The sequence below is a fragment of the Onychomys torridus genome, chromosome 1, assembly GCF_903995425.1.
Source record: "Onychomys torridus chromosome 1, mOncTor1.1, whole genome shotgun sequence".
Classification (NCBI taxonomy): domain Eukaryota; kingdom Metazoa; phylum Chordata; class Mammalia; order Rodentia; family Cricetidae; genus Onychomys; species Onychomys torridus.
This window is the reverse complement of record NC_050443.1, coordinates 162711778-162733596: the sequence shown is the minus strand read 5'-3', so window position 1 is coordinate 162733596 and position 21819 is coordinate 162711778. Positions and strand designations below refer to the sequence as shown.

The 21819-nt window shown below is 46.2% G+C and overlaps 1 protein-coding gene across 1 annotated transcript in view; it reads left to right on the top strand.

Moving 5' to 3' along the window:
* Positions 1–1715: 1715 nt before the first annotated feature.
* Pkd2l1 (polycystin 2 like 1, transient receptor potential cation channel) overlaps positions 1716–21819 on the top strand; it is a 28667-nt gene continuing 8563 nt past the window's right edge. The window contains exons 1-4 of the mRNA XM_036201153.1: positions 1716–1974; positions 2452–2565; positions 19870–19997; positions 20368–20621. Of these exons, the coding sequence (XP_036057046.1) occupies positions 1752–1974; positions 2452–2565; positions 19870–19997; positions 20368–20621 (719 nt within the window). The 5' untranslated portion in view covers positions 1716–1751. The remainder of the gene's footprint in view (positions 1975–2451; positions 2566–19869; positions 19998–20367; positions 20622–21819) is intronic.

The following is a 21819-nucleotide window of genomic DNA, read 5'->3' as shown; positions in this document are numbered from 1 at the left end:
CTTCTGAGATTTCTCAACCTGTACTGAACAGCCTGCCCCATAGGGCAGTGTGGTCTGATTCACACACACCAGGACTCAGCACTGAGCAGGGAAAACAATCAGATAGGTGTCAGGTAGATGATTATGAATAAAGCATCAATCATGGCCGGGAGCTCCCAGAATGGGGAGACTTGTCACATGAGGAACGTCCTCAAGTCCATTCAGACCTCTGCTGATCATAGGCCTCCTCCAGATTTCAGAATTGCCCAAGGGAATGGGAAACCATCTCATGCTCCCCTCTCTGCCTCTCAGGGACCACACTGTTGTCATCCTGTTCCTGACCCCCTGTCTCAGGGTACAGTTTTATAAGTCTGGAGTCCTTGTGCAATTGCTCAAAAGGCTCTTGGCTGAGAGCCAGCAGCTTGCTCCCTCCTTGCTCAGCTGATCCAATGCAAGATGTTCCTCCCTGGCCCAACTCCTCGCCCCTTTCTCCAAGGAAAGTGGGCGCCTCAGGTATCTCACTGGCTGGTAGAGTGGAGAGATGAACACTTGTCCTTCTAGGGAGGGTCAGACGGTCCCCAGATGCAGACAATAGAGGGAGTCACCCCTTTCTGTCTGGGCCTTGGACAGAAAAGCAATTCAGGGATATGAGAGCTACCTTTTCTACCCTGTCTTAGAACTTAGGAGACACAGTTTAATTAGGGGGGTGGAACCTACACCAGGTCAAGACCTCTCCCTGGGAATACTTAGAACTGGAGATCTCCAGGTTGCTGTGCTTTCTAAACATGAAGGTGGGCTTCAAAAGCCAGTGTGCTGAAGTAGCCCTAACAAATATTCATGGTTATGAGTCTCCTGCAGGCATCTCTGACAAGCGTTTGTAGAGTAACCATCAATACTATGGTACCAGCACTGTTCTGGGCCAAAGCTCTTGCTTATAGGTAAACCTGGGCAAGTGAGCAAAGTCTGGAGCTGGGCATAAGCATGTGATCAGAGGTCTATGCCAAGTCTCTATTTCGAAAGTCAAGGAAGAGGTAGTGCAGACCAAGCTCAACATCCCTCAGACTCATTTCATGCTCAAGTTACAGTTCTAAACCTAATGCTATGTATGTCATGTCCCAGGAAAAGGTCACCAGATCATCTGGTACAGAGATCTTCTAAAGGCTCCAAGTCACCTCACCCTTGCCCTAGGCTCTGTGAAATGTCCTCCCTCCAGACCATAGCCTGTTTACCTAAACTGAACCCCACATTATTCTTCTTCTTCTTCTTCTTCTTCTTCTTCTTCTTCTTCTTCTTCTTCTTCTTCTTCTTCTTTTGGTGCATTGGTGTTTTTATCTCCATGTATATCTGTGTGAGGGTGTCAGCTCTTGGAGTTACAGCGGGAAGTCTGGACATCCCATTTGGGGTTCCATCTGACCCCAGCACTCCCTCTGTCTCTCTCCCTCCCTCCTTCCACACTCCCCTTTCTCTTTAAATCTCAATTCCAGCTCCCTAACAGCTCCTTGTTTTGTGCCCTGGAGAGAGAGAGAGAGAGATAGAGAGAGAGAGAGAGAGACAGCAGGATTGATTGCCATCCCGCCCCACGTCTATCCCTACTCCCTCCCCTAGGTGAGCTCAGCTCCCTCACCCAGACAGGAGGCAGAGGAGAGGCTGAACAGAACAGCTGCTCCTAGACACCATCCCCTGGGCCCTCTGCTGCCAGAGTCAGGCTGGGCCTTTGTCCCTGTGTTTCCTGTGAGAGCGGGCACCTGTGTACTAGGTCCCCGCCTCCTTCCATGAATATTATGCAATGTCTCAAGGATCAGGAGCTGCAAACACAGGGGAGCAGAGCCTGGGACAATCCTGCCTACAGCAGCCCCCCTTCCCCGAATGGGACCCCGAGGATCTGCACTGTCTCCAGTGGGGCACTCCCCCAGCCTCAACCCAAGAAGCCTGAAGACAGACCCCAGAGAGCCCTGATGTCCAGCTGCTGCTCCCACATCTGTCACAGCATTAGAGGTACTGGGCATGAGGAGAGGTTCTCCTGGGGTGTTAGAGTCAGAAGAGGGACCACCTCAAGGTTTGATGGGGGAACAAAAATGACCCAAAGAAGAATTCTTGGTGTCTGCAAATTGCTGGTGTCAGAGTTGCTTGCCCCAGGACACAGAGACCAGGCTCCTGGTCTACCAGAAACGTCACTCGGCACAGTCATCACTTGGGGACCCAGAGGCTGTGGGTGGTGTGGTACATGGAGGACTGAGGTGAGGAGGCCCACCAATTTCACGCCTTCACTCTGATCCAGCATCCTCACCCTGGCTCCCAGAGGGACTTTGAAGGAGGGTAAGCAGGGGTGTGGGTGGAGTAACCAGGTCCCAGGGGTCATAGGATGGGCAGGGAAGGGATGAGTGGAGATGGGGTGAGGTCTAGGGACAGGTAGGGATGGATAACTGGAAAGAGGTGCTGTCGGGGACTCTGAGCATCTTTCCATGCCCTTAGGACTCTGGGGAACAACCCTGACTGAGAATACAGCCGAGAACAGAGAACTCTATGTCAAGACCACACTGAGGGAGCTTGTGGTGTACATCGTGTTCCTCGTGGATGTCTGTCTGTGTGAGTAGCCACTGCCTGTGAGACACACACATGTGTGGCATGTCTGTACACAAGTATGCAGGTAATGCTTGAACATCTGTGTGAGGTGTGTAGATCTTGGGAATTTTGTGTACACACCAATATACAACTCCTATGGCTTCTCACACTGAGTTCAGTGGAGGAAACCTAGATGGTGGACAGGTTGTTAATGGAAGGACATTTCTCCCCAAATTACTGGGTAATCCAATTGTCAAGTTCAAGTACCTAATACTGAGCCAACAGCCAACAACAGCCACGGTGTGTTGGCAAGTGGAAATGTTTAGTGGGTTTCGTGGGTTTTGTGTGATTGGTTATTGTATAACATCTGATCCATGTTTCTCTATGGGCAGGAAAAAATGATTTAGGTCGTAGAGGGTTCCTGAGAAGTGAGACGGGGTTCAGTGGTGTGGCAGTGCCCTGTGGGAAAGCCTGCTCCACACAGCAGCTGGGACAGTGTCTGTGGGACACTAGCTGGGAACCTTGGTGTCCAGGTTTAGAGAAGGGAGCAAAAAGACCATAAATGTAGACTGTGGAAAGATGGCATCAAGGAATATGCAAGACGAAAATGCTGGAGTGCACAGGCCTATGGGTGAGGAAATCGCTTCTGCGTTCATTCAGGAGTTGCACAGCGGGTGTTGTCTGCCTGGTGCAGCAGTGTTCTGCATGCTGACCAACGCTGCAGCGTGCACTCCCCCAACAGCAGCACCTCCTTAACCAGTTGGCATCTGCCCTCTCGCTGGCTCTCTGCTTTCCAGGATGTACAAATCACAGGCAAGAGACTGAAGGTCTGATAATGCGGGTGTTGATGGGAACTGTCATCTGTGCCAGCTACCAATAGTTGTGCATTCCTTCAGTGGTTAAGTAGGTTCACTTGCTTGGGCCTACCTTGTGATGCTCGGAACATTTCCCTCCTACAGCAAGCAGTGTGATGTGAGGCAGAGGAGATGGGACAAGGGCTGTGGGCTCCACTCAAGCCCTTTGAGCACATGACTACCAGAGACTGATCTGTTGATGTGTTTTCTGCAGTCACCATCTGTCAGGGCAGGAGGTTCCTCCCTCCTTGTGACAGCTGCCAAAGCTCACAAAGAAAGCCTTTCTCTGCAAATAACTGTCATCAAGCCACACAAGCTTTGAATAGGGTTAGCAGTTTTCCAGCTCTCCAGAATCACAGTGAACCATCCTGATTCCTGGGTATGGGGCTGGAAAGGGTGGAAGCTTGAGCCCCACCCATCTGTCTGTTATGAGCTCACTGTTCTGATGTGGGCCAATGGTCTGGGTATCCTGAACCAAGCTCATTTCCTATTGGAGAATCTTAGAGACTAGAGATCACTGTCTATTGGAGAATCCTACAGGATGATTCAGACGGTGTGCAGGCCAAAGACACAGATGATTCAGTATCACTTCATCATGACCCCTTCCATAGGGTTCTGTCTGGCACCCCACCAGTCCCACCCTGGGGATACCTGCAAGGCTTTCTTTGTCTCACAGGAAGCTAATTCTACCGTGGACAGCTCTGCTTTCTTCTATTTCTGGAACCCCCTTCTCTGTGCCAGATATTGGCATATATGTGACTTTCTGCTCCAGAAGTTAACCTCATTTCTAGATCTTTCTTCTTTTGCACTATATACCTCTTTGTCCTTTCCAAAGTGGCAGCCTCTAAGTGTGGGAATGAATGTGTAGTGTCATATTTGTTCTTAGGCAGCCTGTTCTTCAAGCTTAGGAATTTCCTTTTTCTCCTGAAAGGATGGATTCATTGCCACATAGTGACCAGGGGGGGCTTATGTAGAGACTGAAGTCTTGGCTCTGAATTTGCAGATTTAGGCTCATCTGGGAGACCTTGAACTAGTTGCTCAACTTCTCTGAGCCTCAGTATCCTTACCTCTATCTACCTGATCCAACAGGATTATGTGGCCACCATGCTGTGACAACAGTTTCAGAGTGTTCACCATGTGTTACCTAATCTCAGCCCTGATCAGTCTGATGCCCTTACCTGAAGAAATGTACCAAGGGGCATCTGATGTGCACAGTGCCCTGTGGCATCATTACTTCTGTGGTAAGCAGGCATGTTACAACGTGGCAGCTCTCACAGAGCTGAGTTCTCTCCCTCCTGCATGCAGCTTCCAGTGTGCCCTACCCCCTCCTACCCAAACACAAGACAGACTTGAATTATGACTCTTATCCTCACAGGGTCCGCCTGATATGGAGCTCCCACAAACAGCCCCCTGAAAACATATTCGTTTTTTCTAAACTGAAGGGACTGCTTCTCTTGCCTCTCCCTTGGCCTACCCTTACCCTCACGGCTGCCTGGGGCTATGATACATTTCTTCTGCTTCTTTAGACCTTCAGCCTTGCTCTCCCACTTCAGACCCTGATGTTCTGAGTCTTCTCACGAAATTCATCTCAGCTTCCTTTTCACGTGCCTGCCTTTCCATACATTATAACAAGATTACTTCTGGGGAGATCAGGCATGGGGAATATCACTTAGTCTCTGAAAGTAATTTATCTTTGTATTCTCTAGTGGAATTACAACACTTTTACATGCCCCCCTCCCCCCCTCCCCCGCTGCCTGGTTTTAAAAATAAATAAAAACAAAAATCCTTAAAGAAAGGAGTAAGTGTGGAAACGTTATGTGATGCATGATTCCAGCTGCATAGTATTCTGGAAGAGATGAAGAGCTGGCAATGGTTGCCCGAGATTGAAGGCAGAGAGAGATAAAGAAAGGGTTTTAAAGGTAGTCTCCATGCTCAGTTACAGTGTCCGGACCATTGTCTAACCAGGGTATCTTTCTCTGGTTAGGATTTTCATACAGGAATGGCTGTGTTTACATGGAGCCGGAGGAGTATGGGGAACTATGCCTTTTATTCAGTTTCACAGTGAACTTAAAACTGTTTTTGAAAACAAAAATAAAATCAGGCTGGGCGTGGTGGCATACACGTTTAACCCCAGTACTCGGGAGGATATCTGTGAATTTGAGGTCAGCCTATTCTATATATGGAGTTCTGGGAAAGCTGGAACTACACAGGGAGACCCTGTCTCAAAACAAACAAAAACACAAGACAAAATGAAAACCTACCATTTGCTGATGTTTGTTTGTGAAGACAGGCAGCCCAGGTTAGCCCAGAACACTCCATCCTTCCTTTCTCTCCTGAGTACTGGGAAGATAAGCCTGGGAACTCTGCTCAGATTTTTGTGTTGCTGTTTTACATTACTGAGTACTGAGCCCAGGACCTCATCCATGCCAGACAAATTCACCATTGATGATCGATACACCTGGTCCTTACTTTTAAAAACAATTTAGAAGGTAACTTCATTAGGACAGGAATATTGATTGGTACACGCCTTTAATTCCAGCATTTGAGAGGCAGAGGAAGGCAGATCACTTGAGTTTGAGGCTAGCCTGGACTACATAGTGAGTAGTCCAACAAAAATAACCTTTACACTTAATTGGAAAGCACTATAAACTTCTAAATAACTAAAAAAGAAGAGGTTTAAACATTTTTAACAACAAAAAATGATGAGTATTAGAGTTAATGGCTGTTCTGATTTGTCTTCATTGGTCAGCATACACAGCATAGATACGTAATGAAACATTACCTTGCCGCATATTCTCATGCAAGTACTATCTATTATTTTAAAAATAAAGAAGGGAACTGGAGAGATGATCCAGCATTAAGAACCTGGCAGCCATTGAAGAGGACCAGGTTTGTTTCCCGGTACCCACATGGTACCGTGTCTGTTCCATGTCTGTAACTCCAGTCCAGGGGATCTGATTTCCTTTTCAGGCCTCCACAGACCATCATGCACATGCTGCATTTATATACTTGTCGGCAAAATACTTCACATAAAATAAAAATGAAGAAATAATACATATGGAAATGCCTTAAATATTGTATTCAGTTCCACCATTTGAGGATCCTTCTAGAGACTCCAGACCTTTAAGTTAGCAATTTCTCCAGAAGGTCTCAGTTTACCACTACCACTGGTGAGATCAGAAATAGCAGGGCTTTACTGATCAGTCTCTGGAGCTACATACACTGTCACCAACTGCTCCCAAGGTTTCTGCAAAACTAGATCAATTTTTACTTCCATTTCACAAACAAGGAAAAGTTTCAATGTGTTGAAGAGCTTCCCTGGGGACAGGAAGTAAGAGGAGGAAGCAGGAAGCCAGTTCAGCAGCCATTGGGCCTTCTCCTAGCATGAGATTTTGAACGAGTACAATGAATACAATGTCATGTAAATGTTACTTTATTGACACCAGTCCATATCCTAGCTCAGTGATTAGAAGTGTCATTTCTCATGACGAAGCAATTTCCCATGGTCATCCAGTCCATCCACTCCCTTCCCTACCCAAGCAGAAGTAAAATCTTAAGAGGATGTTGCTATCTACATTTCTTTCTTCTATAGCTACACTTAGACATGAGGTAAAGTCTCCAAAGAACATTTTTATTTATAATTCACTTCTGCCCAGTCCAAAGGCATTAATTTTTTTTGTACTACCAACATTTATTTGTAGACACACACATTATACAAGTTCATATATAATTACATCAGCAATACTCTCTTTCTGAATTTCTGAGTAGTTGATATAGTTTAATTTTATGATCACAGTTGCATCACAGTTAATTTAAATTTTCTCTTATTACTTGAGTATTTATTGTGGGTAAGTATGTCCATACCTGTTGCCTTCTCTTGCTTTTGTTAAATTTGTTCCTTGGGCATTTCTGAGGAGATTAAGCCCAAAGATGGGAATATCTTCTTGGCGTTATGTGCTGCTGTTGGCCTCTGTTAAGCATTGCATGTATTTATTACAGCACTCTGGCTATAAGATCATACCAGTGTAAGACTTCATCAAAACTGGATGTTCTCATTCACAATTTTTAGTATTAAGTAGGTATAAAATGATACAACCATCTGCCTTAATTTTCTTGTCTTTGATTCATAGTGGAGATAGTTTTCTTATGTCTACTTTGTGATTCATACCCATTTTGTATAAATTGCCTAGGACAGACTTTGCTGGGAGGAGAGGGGGATTTTAGGAAGGAAGAATTGTTAGACCCGTGGTAGGAATCACCTACTAGGGCCTTCATTTTAGAATGCACTGAAGTTGGACATTACCTGCACAGCAATTGGCCTGGGATGAGCCCCGGGATCTAACGGTTGCAGACAGCCATGCTGACCCAGTGTTCTCTCCCTTACATTTTGTTCTAGCAGCTTGACTGTCTGGTGACTCATTGGGCTAACACAGAGCTATCTTCTTTAATCAGGCAGCATCGGGGAGCCATCAGTCTCCTCAACTGTCATCATGTGGCCCTGAAACCCCACAAAGAGCATTCACACTATGACCTCACTTGACCATGGCAGCGATTCTGTAAGGGATAGATATCATTATTTCCATGCCAGAAGATGAGGAAAATGTCATTCTTGTCATTATGAATAGTGCAGGAATGACCTGCTGTTCAGAAAGGCTCATATTAGTAGAGTCCATCCTGTCATAAGTATTGTCCAGCAGAGACGTGCAGGGCAGTGAATGATGGTCCTGCCCCTCCTCAGACTCCCTGCCTCCCATCATGATATTTATGAAAGCTCTTCCAGCCCTTTGTCTTCTTGGAAGGGTGGCTGTGGCCTTTTGTTGATGGAGGAAACACTGAAGGTCTTTGTTAGAAACAATAGCTGTTTGTTTTAGGAAACATTTTTGTTATCTCAAAGGTGCACCTGGGACTGTCCTTATATAGGAAAGTCTCTGAGCCATGACCTAGGCTGGATCTGGTCACCATGGAGTAGGGGAGTTGTATAGAGACCTCAGCCTTTCATGACTCCTGTCTACTCTTCAATAAATGTGGATTGATTGCCCCTTGTCACTGTTGGCTGTAGAGAAGTGTGCCTGCTTCGCCTCATTCCACCTTTAAAAAAATCTATCTATCTATCTATCTGTCTGTCTGTCTGTCTGTCTGTCTATCATCTATCTATCTATCCATCCATATCTATCTATCTATCTATCTATCTATCTATCTATCTACCTACCTACCTATCCATCCATCCATCCATCCATCCATCCATCCATCTCTATCTATCCATCTATCTATCTATCCATCCATCCATCCATCCATCCATCTACTTATTTGGGGGCACCTGTGGGGATAAGAGGACAACCTGCCAGAGTCAGTTCTCTCCTTCCACCACATGGGTTCTAGGGACCAAACTCAGGTTGTCCGGCTTAGCAGCAATCACCTTTATCTGCTGAGCCATCTCACCAATCCACCACTCTGCTATCTTTCAGTGGAAATCAAGTTTCAGGCAGAATCTTGCATCATCAGGACATTAGGAAAAACTGTCTTTCTTAACTGTACCTTTCTAGAATTGATGATGAAAGAAGTAGAATATATGGGGGAGACCCAACCAGAGTCTGAGGGTGAGCCCCTGTGTGGCTGCTATGACAGCCTGATAAGGCCACCTGAGTTAAGTAACGGTGCCAACAGTTATTAGCCAGGCTTAGGATTTAAGCTTAGGTTTAAGCTTAGGATGCTTAAATCTCTTTGAGCCTTGATCTCCTGCTCAAGAGAGGCTGATATCTGCTTATCTGAAGTTGGTAGAAAACAAAGAAGATGCTTAGTGTCTGTCTCAGGCTCTCGAGGAATATCAGCTGCCATTCCACATTAAGGTGCAAGTCAGGCAGGTACTGAAATCTCCAGTCTGGCTTGCTGTAGGTGAGATCCGGCTCTGGCCCCGCTGGTAGAAGAGGCCAGAAAGAAAAGAGGTTGCTGGTATCAGCTGGCACTAATCTGAGGGCTTGCTCTGCTAAGCAAAGCATGGAAACAACACAACTCACAGAGAACTTCGCTCGTTCAAGAGGGACACTGAGGCAGGCTATCTTTTGGAGTAAAAAGAAAAAGGTTTATTAGGTCTGAAGAGATGGATCAGTGGTTAAGGGCACTGGCTGCTCTTCCAGAGGACCCAGGTTCAATGCCCAGCTCCCCCATTATGCAGCTCACACCTGCCTGTAACTCTAGTTCCAGGGTATCTGATGCTCTCTTCTGGCCTCCGAGCACGCTGAATGCATGTGGTGCTTAGGCATACGTGTAGACAAAACATTCGTACACATAAAATAAAAATAAATAAATTCTCAAAAAATAGAAAAAAACCAAAGAGGTTTATTAGAAGAGTTATTAACACTATGAACAGACAGACAGACTGCTGCATGGTGGAGGCTCTGAGGAGAGTTCAGGCCTCAGTGCCATAAATGGACGTCACGGCAGGGACTGATGATTTCAGGCCGATGAGACAGAGTATGGATAGCCTTTTATAGATCTCGGAGAAGTTTGCAGCCAGGCTGTCTCTGATTCTGCAGCAGGCAGCAGAGAAAGGGATAAAAGGGGAGCATGTCAGCATCGGCAGGGTGCTAGGTGGTCTGCTGACAATTTTCTGTCAGCCTGACACAATCCAGAGTTGTTTGGGAAGCAGGAACCTCAACTGAGAAAATGCCCCAATTAGACTGGCCTGTGAGAAAAACCGTGGTTCGCTTTTTGAGTTGATGATGAATATAGAAATACCCAACTCACTGTAGGGTGCGCCGTCTCTGGGTGGTGGTCCTGGGTGCTATAAGAAAGCAGGCTAAGCAAGCCATGAGAAGCAAGCCAGTAAGCAGCATCCCTCCATGGCCTTTACATAAGCTCCTCCTTCCATTTCTGCCTTCACTTCCTGCTCTGACTTCCCTGGAGGATGGACTTCTTCCTGTAGAAGGAAACAAACCCTTTCCTCCCAAAGGTGCTTTGGTCACTGCATTTCATCACAGCAACAGAAACCCTAATGAAGACAGGCATCCTTTGGTATTGAGTGTCTGGCAACCCAACTCCAGAAAAAGAGAAATCTGGGCATCTAGGGAGTCATGGCAGCATGGTCTTGGTCTGGAGCTTGCTGGCAGCTGGAAAGCCAGGGGGAGAAAGGTATCTTGGCCTTAGCCACAGTCTTGGCTGAATTCTAGCAATTGGTAAGATGAGTCATCAGTGTGAATGGCAGGCTCTTGGGAGGCAGTCTGCAGAAAGATCTTTGAGACTATGAAACAACGTACACAGGTGAGGAGTTCTAATAGCAAACTGTGTTCTGGGTGGTGGTGGTAGCTGTCAGGCTTGGGTGACATCTCAGGCCTGGGTGGAGGTTCTGGCCCCAGAAATAAGGGATAGAGCAACGGTTCTTGAAGGTGTGCTTAGAGGATCCTGGGGCTTCCTGTGACCCTTGCAGGGAGAGTGTAAGGGCTTCTCTTACCCAATGACATAATTGTGTAAGGTCATATTTTCTTCCTCCTCAGCCAAAGCAACAGATTGTGACACATTGACTACTAATGCTGATATGATAATTGAGTAATCTACTAAGCTGAGCACTCAGGGACATGTAAATTCTAATGCAATGTTGTATTTTTCAGTAAAAAACAATTGGTTTTTCTTTTTAGAAAATATAGTAGTTATAAGTACAAATGTTATTTATGTTTACATGCATTGTGTTTATCATCTTTGTTTGTTTTTTGTTTGTTTGTTTATTTGTTTTCGAGACAGAGTTTCTCTGTGTAGTTTTGGTGCCTGTCCTGGATCTCCCTCTGTAGACCAGGCTGGCCTCGAACTCACAGAGATCCACCTGGCTCTGCCTCTCGAGTGCTGGGATTAAAGGTGTGAGCCATCACTGCCTGGCTCACCTTTTTTTAATGCTAGGGATTAAACCCAGGGCCTTATGCTTGCTTAGCATATGCTCTGCCACCAAGCTACATCCCCAGCCTCTCAAATGTGATTACTTTGTAGTCTGGAGGGGAAAATGGATGAGTCAAGAATGAGATCCTGGCCATTCACACACTCATTCATTCAAACATTTATGAAGTTTTATTATGTACGAGACCCTGGGATGGCTGTTAAGGGCTTGAAATATACCGGACACATTTGCCTTTGAGGAACAAGGGACTCTGACGGGTAATCAACAGTGACATCCATTGTGATGGGTGCTATGGTGGAAGACTGATCCTGAACCATGACAAGATGGGGACAAAGTAGCTGGGGGAGACCTGGGAATCTTGCAGGTCTCAGAGACTCCATTGAAGTCTGAGGAACAGTTGTCAGGTAGTCTCAAAGTCACTACCATCTGCTTGCTTCTTTATTCTGACAGTGGGCTCTCTCCCTGGCTATATTATTTATTGGAGGATGAAGTATTAACCCCCAAAGCTGCAGGCTAGGAATATGCTAGACCTTTGCCATATACACCAGCTTACAGGAAGTAGGAAACTAGAGAGCAAGGCATGTCCTTCACTTCTGTGACATGAAACAGAAGTTGTAAGTGGAAGTCTGTGCCTCCACTCCCATCCTGCTGCCTAGAACTTAATTAATGTTTATCATACTTAGATACAATGAAAGCTTTGTAATGTAGCATTTGGTTGGACAGAAATGAAACCCACATAACATTATATTATGAAGAGCAGTGGGAAAGGCATTTAGAAGTAACTGCCAGTCTGTACTAGATTAACATGAGAAGAAACCTTGTAGCTTGGCACCAGGGGCAACAATGGTAAATGTAAATGGAGAAATCAGGGTACTGCCCAAAATAAACCTCCCAAGATCAAAGTCACTGGAAAAACTGGTGAAAGTTTTTTTTTTTTTTCCCCACTGTGACATGATGTCACGCTGATTAGCGAAGGAATTGTGAAAGTATTATCGGAGGCTGTAGGGAAGGCATAAGAAAAGGTAAACTCTTGACATTGGATGCTAGTCCTCCAAGAAAGCAGAAACTCAAAACTGGTTGCCCTTGTCTCTCCCCAACCCTAATTACGAATTTGATAAAGGCCACAATGAGTCCAATTTGCCAAGAAATAGCCAGACTTTCCAGAAAACTTCTCAGCAAGCCAAGTACCCAGAGGGACTCACGAAGAAGCCTTCAGAGGTGCTGAGAGATGTATAGGCCTGTCAACCAGCCACCAGAGAATGGTGGTGCAGTGGAGGCTGTCTACACGGGATGGCTGTGAGGATGGGGATGGAAGAGACCCCCAGGCGGCAGGAGAAGCTCTGAAACCCACCGTTCTTCTCAGCTTATTAGCAAAGAACAATGGGCTTTTGGGTCTGAAAATGTTTTATTTCCTTGCTATTTAATTTCTGCAATTCTTTGTAAATGCTGGAATTAGTCCCTTGTCTGAAGTGGGGCTGGGAAAGATGTCCCCGACTCTGGGGGCTGTCTGTTAGCTCCACTGATTGTTCCCTTGGTTGTACAGAATCCTTTTCTTTTCATGTAATCCCATCTGTTGAGATTTGTGATTACTTTCTGGGCTGTTGGTGTTCTAGTTTAGACGTTTGCAGGGATCTGGAGAGATGGCAGAACGTGTGTTCCTCTCCTATCAGATCTGATTTCGATTCTTAATATTCACCTGAAGTGACTTACAGCCACTTTTAACTCCAGCTCTGGGTGTGTGGGGGTCCCACACCTCCGACCTCCACAGGCAGAATGCACACACATGCACATACCTGTCCCCTCCCCCTGCAACACATACATACACATAGCTAAAAATGATTTTAAAGAATGTTTTAAAAAAGCAAGCTTCATAACCACACAGAGTCATATGGGGTCATTTGTTCAGAAAATAGTTTTGCCAACCCAATGTCTTGAAGGATACCACTGTGTTTTCTATGAAAGTTTCAGTGTTTCTGGTTTTAAATTAAAGTCTTTGATGTCTTTGGATTGATTTTTTTCTTTTCTTTCTTTCTTTTTTTTTTTTTTTGGAGCTGAGGATCGAATCCAGGGTCTTGCACTTGCTAGGCGAGCGCTCTACCACTGAGCTAAATCCCTAACCCCATGGATTGATTTTTTTGTACAAGGTGAAAAGTATAAATCTAATTTCATTCCTCTGTAGGTAGGAATCAAGTTTGCCCCCCCCCCATTTGTTGCATAATTTTTTCCAAGGTGTGTCTTTGCCCCCTTTGTCAAAAATGAAGTGCCCATAGCTTTGCCTTTTATTTCGGGATAAATTGCCATGCACTGTGAAAGAGAGGAGGACATTCCAATCCTGTCACTGATTTTTGTTTTGTTTCGTTTTGGTGGTGGATAGTGCATAAAGCGCATTTGATATTGAAAGTGTAAAATGCATTGTGAAGTTTCACAGCTTCCATTCCTAATGCCTACTCTAACTGTATAGACATTGCTTGGGTTGTATCAACTCCGGGTCTGGTCAATTTTGGTGTGTCATTTTTTATTTATTTGAATTTTTTTTTAAATGATAAAGTTAGAAAAAACAAACTATCCATTTTCTTTTTATTTTAAACATTTTCTTTTTATTCTTAAACATTATTACTATTAGTGTGTGTGTGTGTGTGTGTGTGTGTGTGTGTGTGTGTGTGTGTGTTTTGTGGGTGCACATGTGCCAAGTGTACATGTGAGGATCAGAAGACAACCTTCAGGGGTTGAGTTCTCTCCTTCTGCCTGACTTCAGGGGGTTGAGCTCTCACCATTGGACTTGTGTGTGTGTGTGGGGGGGGGTAATGTGGAAAAGTGCTTTCTTCCTTCCTTCCTTCCCCCTCCCTCCCTCCCTCCCTTCCTCCCTCCCTCCCTCCCTCCCTCCCTCCCTTCCTCCCTCCATCCCTCCCTTCCTCCCTTCCTTCCTCCCTTCCCTTCCCTTCCCTTTCCTCCTCTTCCTTCAATTTATTTTACATCCAAAGTTTCCCCTCCCTCCTTTCCTCACAATCCCTCCCCCGACCCCACCCCCTGTCCCCACTTCCCAATCCACCTTTGTTCAGGAAAGGGCAGGCCTTCCATGGACATCAACAAAACATGGCATATCAAGTTGCCATAAGACTAAGCACCTCCCCATGTATTAAGGCTGGACAAGGGGACCCAGTATGATGAATAGGATCCTAAAAGCCAGCAAAAGAGTCAGAGATGGCCCCTGCTCCCACTGTTAGGAGTTCCACAAGAGGACCAAACCACACAACTGTAACATATGTGCAGAGGGCCTTGCAAGCTCCCTGGTTGTCAGTTCAGTTTCCATGACCTCCAGTGAACCCAGGTTAGTTGATTCTGTGGGTTTTCTTGTGGTGTCCTTGACCCCTCTGACTCCTACAATCCTTTCCCCTCTCTTCTGCAGGATTCCCCAAGTTCTGCCTGATGTTTGGCTGTGGGTCTGCATCTGTTTCCATCAGTTACTGGGTGAAGCCTCTCTGATGGCTAGGCACCAGTCTATGAGTATAGCAGAATATCATTAGGAATCATTACATGGACTTTTTTTCTCCAGTTGTGTCTGGTTCTATCCTAGGTCTCTGGGCCATCCAGCCTCTGGGTCCTGGTGCTCCAGGCAATGTCAGGGGTGGGCTTACTCTCCTGGCATGGGTTTTAGGCTAGACTGGTCATTGGTTGGCCACTCCCTCAATCTCTAGGCCACCCTTACCCCAGCACATCCCATCGGCAGGACAGACTGTAGGTCAAAGGATATGTGGCTGGGTTGGTTTCCCACTCCTTCTGCTTGCCTGGTCACAGGAGATGGCCAGTACCATCAGGCTTTTGCAGCAAGCACTTTAACCTGCTAAACCACCTTACTAGCCTGAAACACCCAATTTCTGACACAGGAGTAGAATAGGTTCATAAAAGAGCTTGCTGCAGGAGGTGACCCAGCTCTCCAAAGGCCACTATCAGCTAGTGCAGGGAATGGATCCTGATCCTGCCCAAGGAGAGGCTGGCTAGAAGGGCACACCTGTGTTCTGTTCAGTCGTAATTAGGGGCAGGAAAGGCATCCTGCAGCACTTGGTGGCCTGTGCGGCAGTTCCTGGGAAAGAAGCACAAATCACTGTGCTTGTTGCTCTGAGCTGGGCTTGTCTCCCAGCAGTTCAAAAGACAGGACTAGACTGTCACATCTCCAAGCTCAGGAGCAGATAAAATCAGGTTCTTAGCCAAGCTCCCGATGATGGTGATTAATAATGATTTCAACACTCAGGCTTCTTTAGCAACAATGCATTTAATGCCCCGCCCATGTCTAAAGGGGACATAGGTGGGTAGTGTATGCACATTAAAAAGCACAGCCATAATAAAACATAACTCACTAGAACTATAATAAAGGACATAACATAAGAACTAGGAAAAGACAAGAGAGGAAAGAAATTGCACTCGGAAACGTATAATAAATAAAGATTGTTGCTGAGAACAAAGCCTGAGGCTCCTGGGCAGTCAAAGGAAGGAAGAAAACACAATTTACATAGTTTTCATTGCTGAGTAAAGAAATAAAAAAGAAAAGTACTCCAATTAATAACAAGATGTTAACCTCAGAAGAGTTGGTGTTGGCCATTTTGATATGCAGCATATGGACTGTAAAATTGATCTTAAAATGTTAAAAATTAGAGGTACTTTTTTTTTAGAATTGCTTCCCTTAATCCATGTTTAATACTCATAAAGTAAATAGGTACATATATGTATATATATATATATATAATTTTTTGTATTCTAAAGATCTAGATTTACCCATTTTTTAAAAAAGCCTGGGAATGTTCAGGATGAGTAGTAGGCCTGTCCTAGAAGTTCACCCACAGTTAGTTTGGTCAGCAGGGGCCCACTAGTAAAGTTGAGTCTTGATTGATCTAAAGCTCCTATTCAGGTGATGAACCTGTGAGTTTGCAGCTCACTTTCTGACTCAGCTGCTGGAGCTTGCTCATGAGGACCCTTATAAACTTGCACTGTCCTGGGTGTTTGGGTTGATTCTTTCAAGGAGGTTTGTGAGAATTTCATGCGATGCGTTTTGACCACATTTGTTGCCTCCTCCAACTCCTCCTGGATCCATCTCCCCTCCCTGAGTTTTAGGACTCAGAGTACCCAGTCAGAGTCAGAACAGTAGAGCGCTCCAGTTATGTAGTGAAGAATGGCGATAAAATCCCGGGTCTTGGCAGTAATGGAGACATGAGTTTGAATGTCTGTTCTGCTTGTTTGTTTTGTGATCTTTGAAGAAGTGATTTAACTACATTTTGTTTTGTTTTGTTATTTGTTTTGTTTCTTGAGACAGGGTCTCTATATGTAGCTCTGGCTATCCTGGAACTCACTATTAACAGCATTCTTGACCTTAGTTTATCTGCATGAAATGGAGATGGTAATTCCTACTTTCCCAGGTTTTTGTAAGCCTCGTGTTAGACTATGTATACTAAGCCTGTGGGGATACCAAGCATCAATCAAGGTGATCATTTTATAACTATGCTTGGGCACCTGTGAATTTGGCCTGAGGCCATGAATGTGCAATATGATTTAGCACGCATCACAGCCAAGAAGAGGAGGGGAAGGAGGGAGAGGAGGAAGATGTCATCTACTCTTGGTGTTCGACCAAAACTCCTTTTCCTGGTCTCTGATCTTTCCACAGCATCGCATGAAATCATTCTCTAGTCCCTAAAACCTGCCTGGAACGATGCTATGTAACATAAACCGACATGCTGGCGTTCAGCTGTCTAAGTCCAATTCTGAGTGTGTCCATTCCCTGGTCTAGGGTCACCATTTGAGATACGTAGAACAATGCACTCCTTCATCAGATCCCAAAGGAACAGGAAGGAAAGCCAGCTCTACCCAGAGCAGGTGGAGCAGCAGGTAGCCCTTTATTGACACTCCCAGGAGTGAAGGAGTATTAGGGACAGCGACCATTTCATAGCAGAAGAGAGTAGTGTCTCTCAGAAGGGCTGTCTTTTCCGGAGCCTGGGTTTTTGCCTCATGAGTTCACTCTTAAATATAGTTCAGCTCTCAGAGCAGTTCATAATCAGCTTCCTATGGAGGTGGGCAGATTTGCATCTGAATTTTGACTTTATTAATTTTTTTACCTGGGGCAAGTGGCAACCTCTCTCAAGGCTGGAAAATCACAGCACTCACCGTATAGTTCATTGTCACAGGAAATGAAAAAGCATGCCAAGTGCACAACCCAGGATGCACCCAGAATTGGTGTGCACAGGCAGGAGTGAGCACCCTGGCCATTTCTTTTCTTGGATAGAAAAGGATGACAATGAGGAGTCCTTATCGGAGATCTCTGAGCCCGGTGTTCCAGGTAGACAAGTTGCTTCTTCACAGGAAAGTCAACTTGGGATCCGCATTACCCGAGTAGAAACTGATAGGAAGCAAAGCAGACACTAAGAAAAGCCAACACATTGTTTGCAATATTCTTCTGCCCCAGTGTCCCTGCTGTGACATCTAGTGGTTCAGGCGGGCAGTGAACTCTGTGGTTTTCCTCTGGGAAACTTCAAATTCCAGGGTGATTTTAAGAGCGCCTGCCTGAAAGAGGTATAATTCCTTTCCATCCCTAATCTTAGCCTCTCAATGTCTCCATGAAGGACAGGTGTGACTGGCCACCTGACTGCCACAGGTCCCAGCAACGGCTCTCCACATGCGGCCCCTGAACCTACAGCATCCACGGCACAGGGGGACTTATTAGAAACACACGTGTCGAGCCCCGCACAGTGCTGCGGCGAAGCTCTTGAGCAAGCTTTTATACGTCACATATCACAGGCTGCTTGTGGGTAAGATACAGAAGGAGCAAATGGGACAACCACTAAAATCACTGTCCCTTGGAGCAGCTCTGGGCTTTTCTGGTCTTCACTTGGATTCAGATCCCAGCAGCCTCCAGATTTGATGTTTATTTTTTAAACTGTGCATCCTTCCAAGGTATTGCAGAAGTCGGGCATTGAACCCAGGCCTGGTTCGTCGTAGACAGGTGCTCTACCACTCAGAGATAGCCTGAGTCTCCCCATTAAGTTTTCTGAATGAATGGCCATGAGGGAGACTGACCTCACAGTGTGAAGTTGCTGGCCAACTGAAATTCCTGTTAGGTGAGCCAAGGTCTGATCCTGAGTGATCTTCACTGATCTCACCCAAGTCTTGAGTGAATTACTGTTCTCTTTTAAACCAAGGAATGCCCCAGATTCTTTTCCAGCCTATTAAATAAAAGTTATCTTTAACTATTGTGTTATATTGCTCATGGGTCAAATACAGTTTGAATGATTCACTTCATTTTTACTCTGTATTTTGGTGTTTTTTTTTTTTTAAAAGTCTTGCATGGGAGTCTAGGGAGATTGCTCTTCCAAAGGACCAGAGTTTGATCCCCAGCATCTACATCAAGTGGCTTACAAAAAGCTATAGCTCCAATGCCAGGGGATCCAACTCTTTGGTTCCATGGGCACCTGCATATACCCCCACAACAGGCACACACAGATACACCTAATTAAAAATAATAAAATAGACTAGCCCCTCTTCCACGGTTTGTCCAGCAAAGAGATCATCTATTGGCTACTCACTGGTGTAACAGTTTAGTGCAAGGTCAACAGGGAGAGTCCACTGGGCTGTTAGTTCTGTGAGAAGGCTCTCAGCAGCCCATCTCAGAACATTGCCTGTCTTCCTCCATGTACTGAGGAAAGGTAATCACAGAGACAAGTTAGGAGGAAAGCCATGGCTTGGTCATTATTAACGGATTGGAATGGGATAATGCAGAGGGCCAATGCTTTCTTCTTTCTTTTTCTTTCTTCCGCAGTGAACTATGATGTCTGTTGTGTACCTGTAACCAGGGATCACTCTAGACAAGCTCTATTTCACCCAAATCCTTCTCTTCCTAAATAGGGTGTAAAGGAAAAGTATGATCCAAGATCTGAAAAATAAAGTTATTATTTTTAATGGTGTATATTTATATACACCTCTGAAATTAGTGGTATATACATTTTAAACCCTGCCTTTAAGAAGAAAATGCAAAGGTTCTCTATTTTTGGCACACAGGGCTGGTCTGTGGGCATGAGGGTCGTTGAGTGAGGCTCTATTATTCAGAGCAGAGGCCAGCTCTTTTCTGATCTGCAATGCAATGCGCCCTGTTTCCAGGAGATGCTGGTGCCCGTTCTATGGCTGTAGAATCAATGACTTTAGAAGGTTTCCTTTCCATTGCAAGATATTTAGCCTGAGTCCTACTCTGGCATCTAGAGTCAAAGATCAAGAACAAATAACAGGAAATATGTTCCAGCACAGACATCTTTTGGCTCTGGCAAATAAGAACTAAGCAGTTAATCTGAGTGTAGGGAGAAAAGTGTGATTCCAGAATGGCAATGTCAACAGAATTGCCAAGTGGAGTGCAGCTCTTCCAGGTGACCTTGCAGTCACATTCTTCCCTAAAGCATCCCCTGGCTTCCCTAGTGGCACCATCACCCTCCCCAGACAATTCCAGGGGGAAGGTCTGGTGGGATCCCAACCGAAGTGTGTATCTGAGCCCAAGGCAGTGAGATTGTTTGACTCCTCTGGGGAGATGGACCTTGAGGACATGTCTCTTGGGTTATATTCTAGTGACCTACGGAATGACAAGCTCTAGTGCCTATTACTACACCAAAGTGATGTCTGGGCTGTTCCTACAGACCCCATCAGACTCTGGGGTCTCCTTCCGGACCATCAGCAGCATGGCAGACTTCTGGGATGTAAGTATGACACTGCCTTCCCCCTCCCTCTCCTTCTTAATGGTCTGAGACACAGGCCAGAGTCCAGGGAGATCAGTCTGAAACCAGGGAAAATTAAAGAATAAAGCTGAATTAACAGCTTGGAGCAGAGTGCAGCTGGAGGTTGGAGAGAGATGGGGTGTTGACTGGAAGTTGACTTGCAAGAGTAACACTAGCGTTTGGGTCAGAAGGGAAGCTGAACTTCAATATTTTAAACTGTATTTTACTCAAGTTCAGATGGTTAGCTGTGAGGGTCCAAAAACAGGCAAGTCGAGGGCCAGGGACTGAGGGCAAATGTCATGCACTGGGTTAGGAGGAGGCTGGACCAGGCCCAACCCAGGTTCTGGTCCAGTTTGCTCAGGGCCCACTCCTGGACAGTTTGTACTGGACAAAGTGGTACAACAATCAGAGCCTGGGTCATGCCTCCCACTCCTTCATCTACTATGAGAACCTGCTGCTGGGAGCCCCGAGGTTGCGGCAGCTGCGGGTGCGCAACGACTCCTGTGTGGTTCATGAGGACTTCCGTGAGGACATTTTGAACTGCTACGATGTCTACTCTCCAGACAAGGAAGATCAGCTCCCTTTTGGGCCTCTCAATGGCACAGCGTGAGTGAGACCCCGCCAAAGGCCCAGGGCCACCCCTTTGAGCTTGCCATCAGCCCAGGGTGTGGGAAAAACTTCTATGGAACTTAAAAACCTTAAGGGTGGGCATCTTAGGAGACTTGGAGACTGCTCCTTAAGTCCCAACAATGACTCTTTGAGGACACGCATTTTGGTGTGTGTTGTTCAGGTGTGGAGGAGGCAGATTAGCAGAAAAGACACAGCCTTGTTCCCACACATGGGCGCCAGTTCCACCCTTCCTGGAAGGCAGAGTCCCTTAGGGTGTGTGGTCCATGAATGAAGTTCATGCTGCCCCCCAAGTCATGGTCAGAAAGTTTGACTCCTGGGACCTGATGCAGGAAGCAGAAAGGGATGGAAGATGGATGACGGTGAAAGAGGAAAGGAGGAGGGTAGGGAGGACGGGGGAGGAGGAGGGTAGGGAGGACGGGGGAGGAGGAGGGTAGGGAGGACGGAGAAGGAGGAGGGTAGGGAGGACGGGGGAGGAGGAGGGTAGGGAGGACGGAGAAGGAGGAGGGTAGGGAGGACGGGGGAGGAGGAGGGTAGGGAGGATGGGAAAGGAGGAGGGTAGGGAGGATGGATAAGGAGGAGGGAGGATGGATAAGGAGGGTAGGGAGGATGGAGGAGGAGGAGGGTAGGGAGGACGGAGAAGGAGGAGGGTAGGGAGGATGGAGAAGGAGGAGGGTAGGGAGGATGGATAAGGAGGAGGGTAGGGAGGATGGAGAAGGAGGAGGGTAGGGAGGACGGAGAAGGAGGAGGGTAGGGAGGACGGAGAAGGAGGAGGGTAGGGAGGACGGAGAAGGAGGAGGGTAGGGAGGACGGGGGAGGAGGAGGGTAGGGAGGACGGGGGAGGAGGAGGGTAGGGAGGATGGGAAAGGAGTAAGCACGAGAGAAATGGGGATGGGGGAGGCTAGAAGAAGGAATCCTGGGGTTGATCAGCCAGCTATAGAACCACAGGAACTAGAAAATCATTTCCAGATTTATGGCCCAAGAGTTTCCTTCATGTACACTACACAGCCTGGGCCCAATAGTGCATTTTACCTAGTGAAAAAAGGGAGACGCTTACAATTGAGCTTCAGGGATATCACTGGATAGCTAGCTATCTTGGGATTCCCTGAGTCTCCATTTCCTCTACTGCAAAATATGGGCAGTGTTTTTCCCCCTCTCTACAAACAACTGTTAGTAG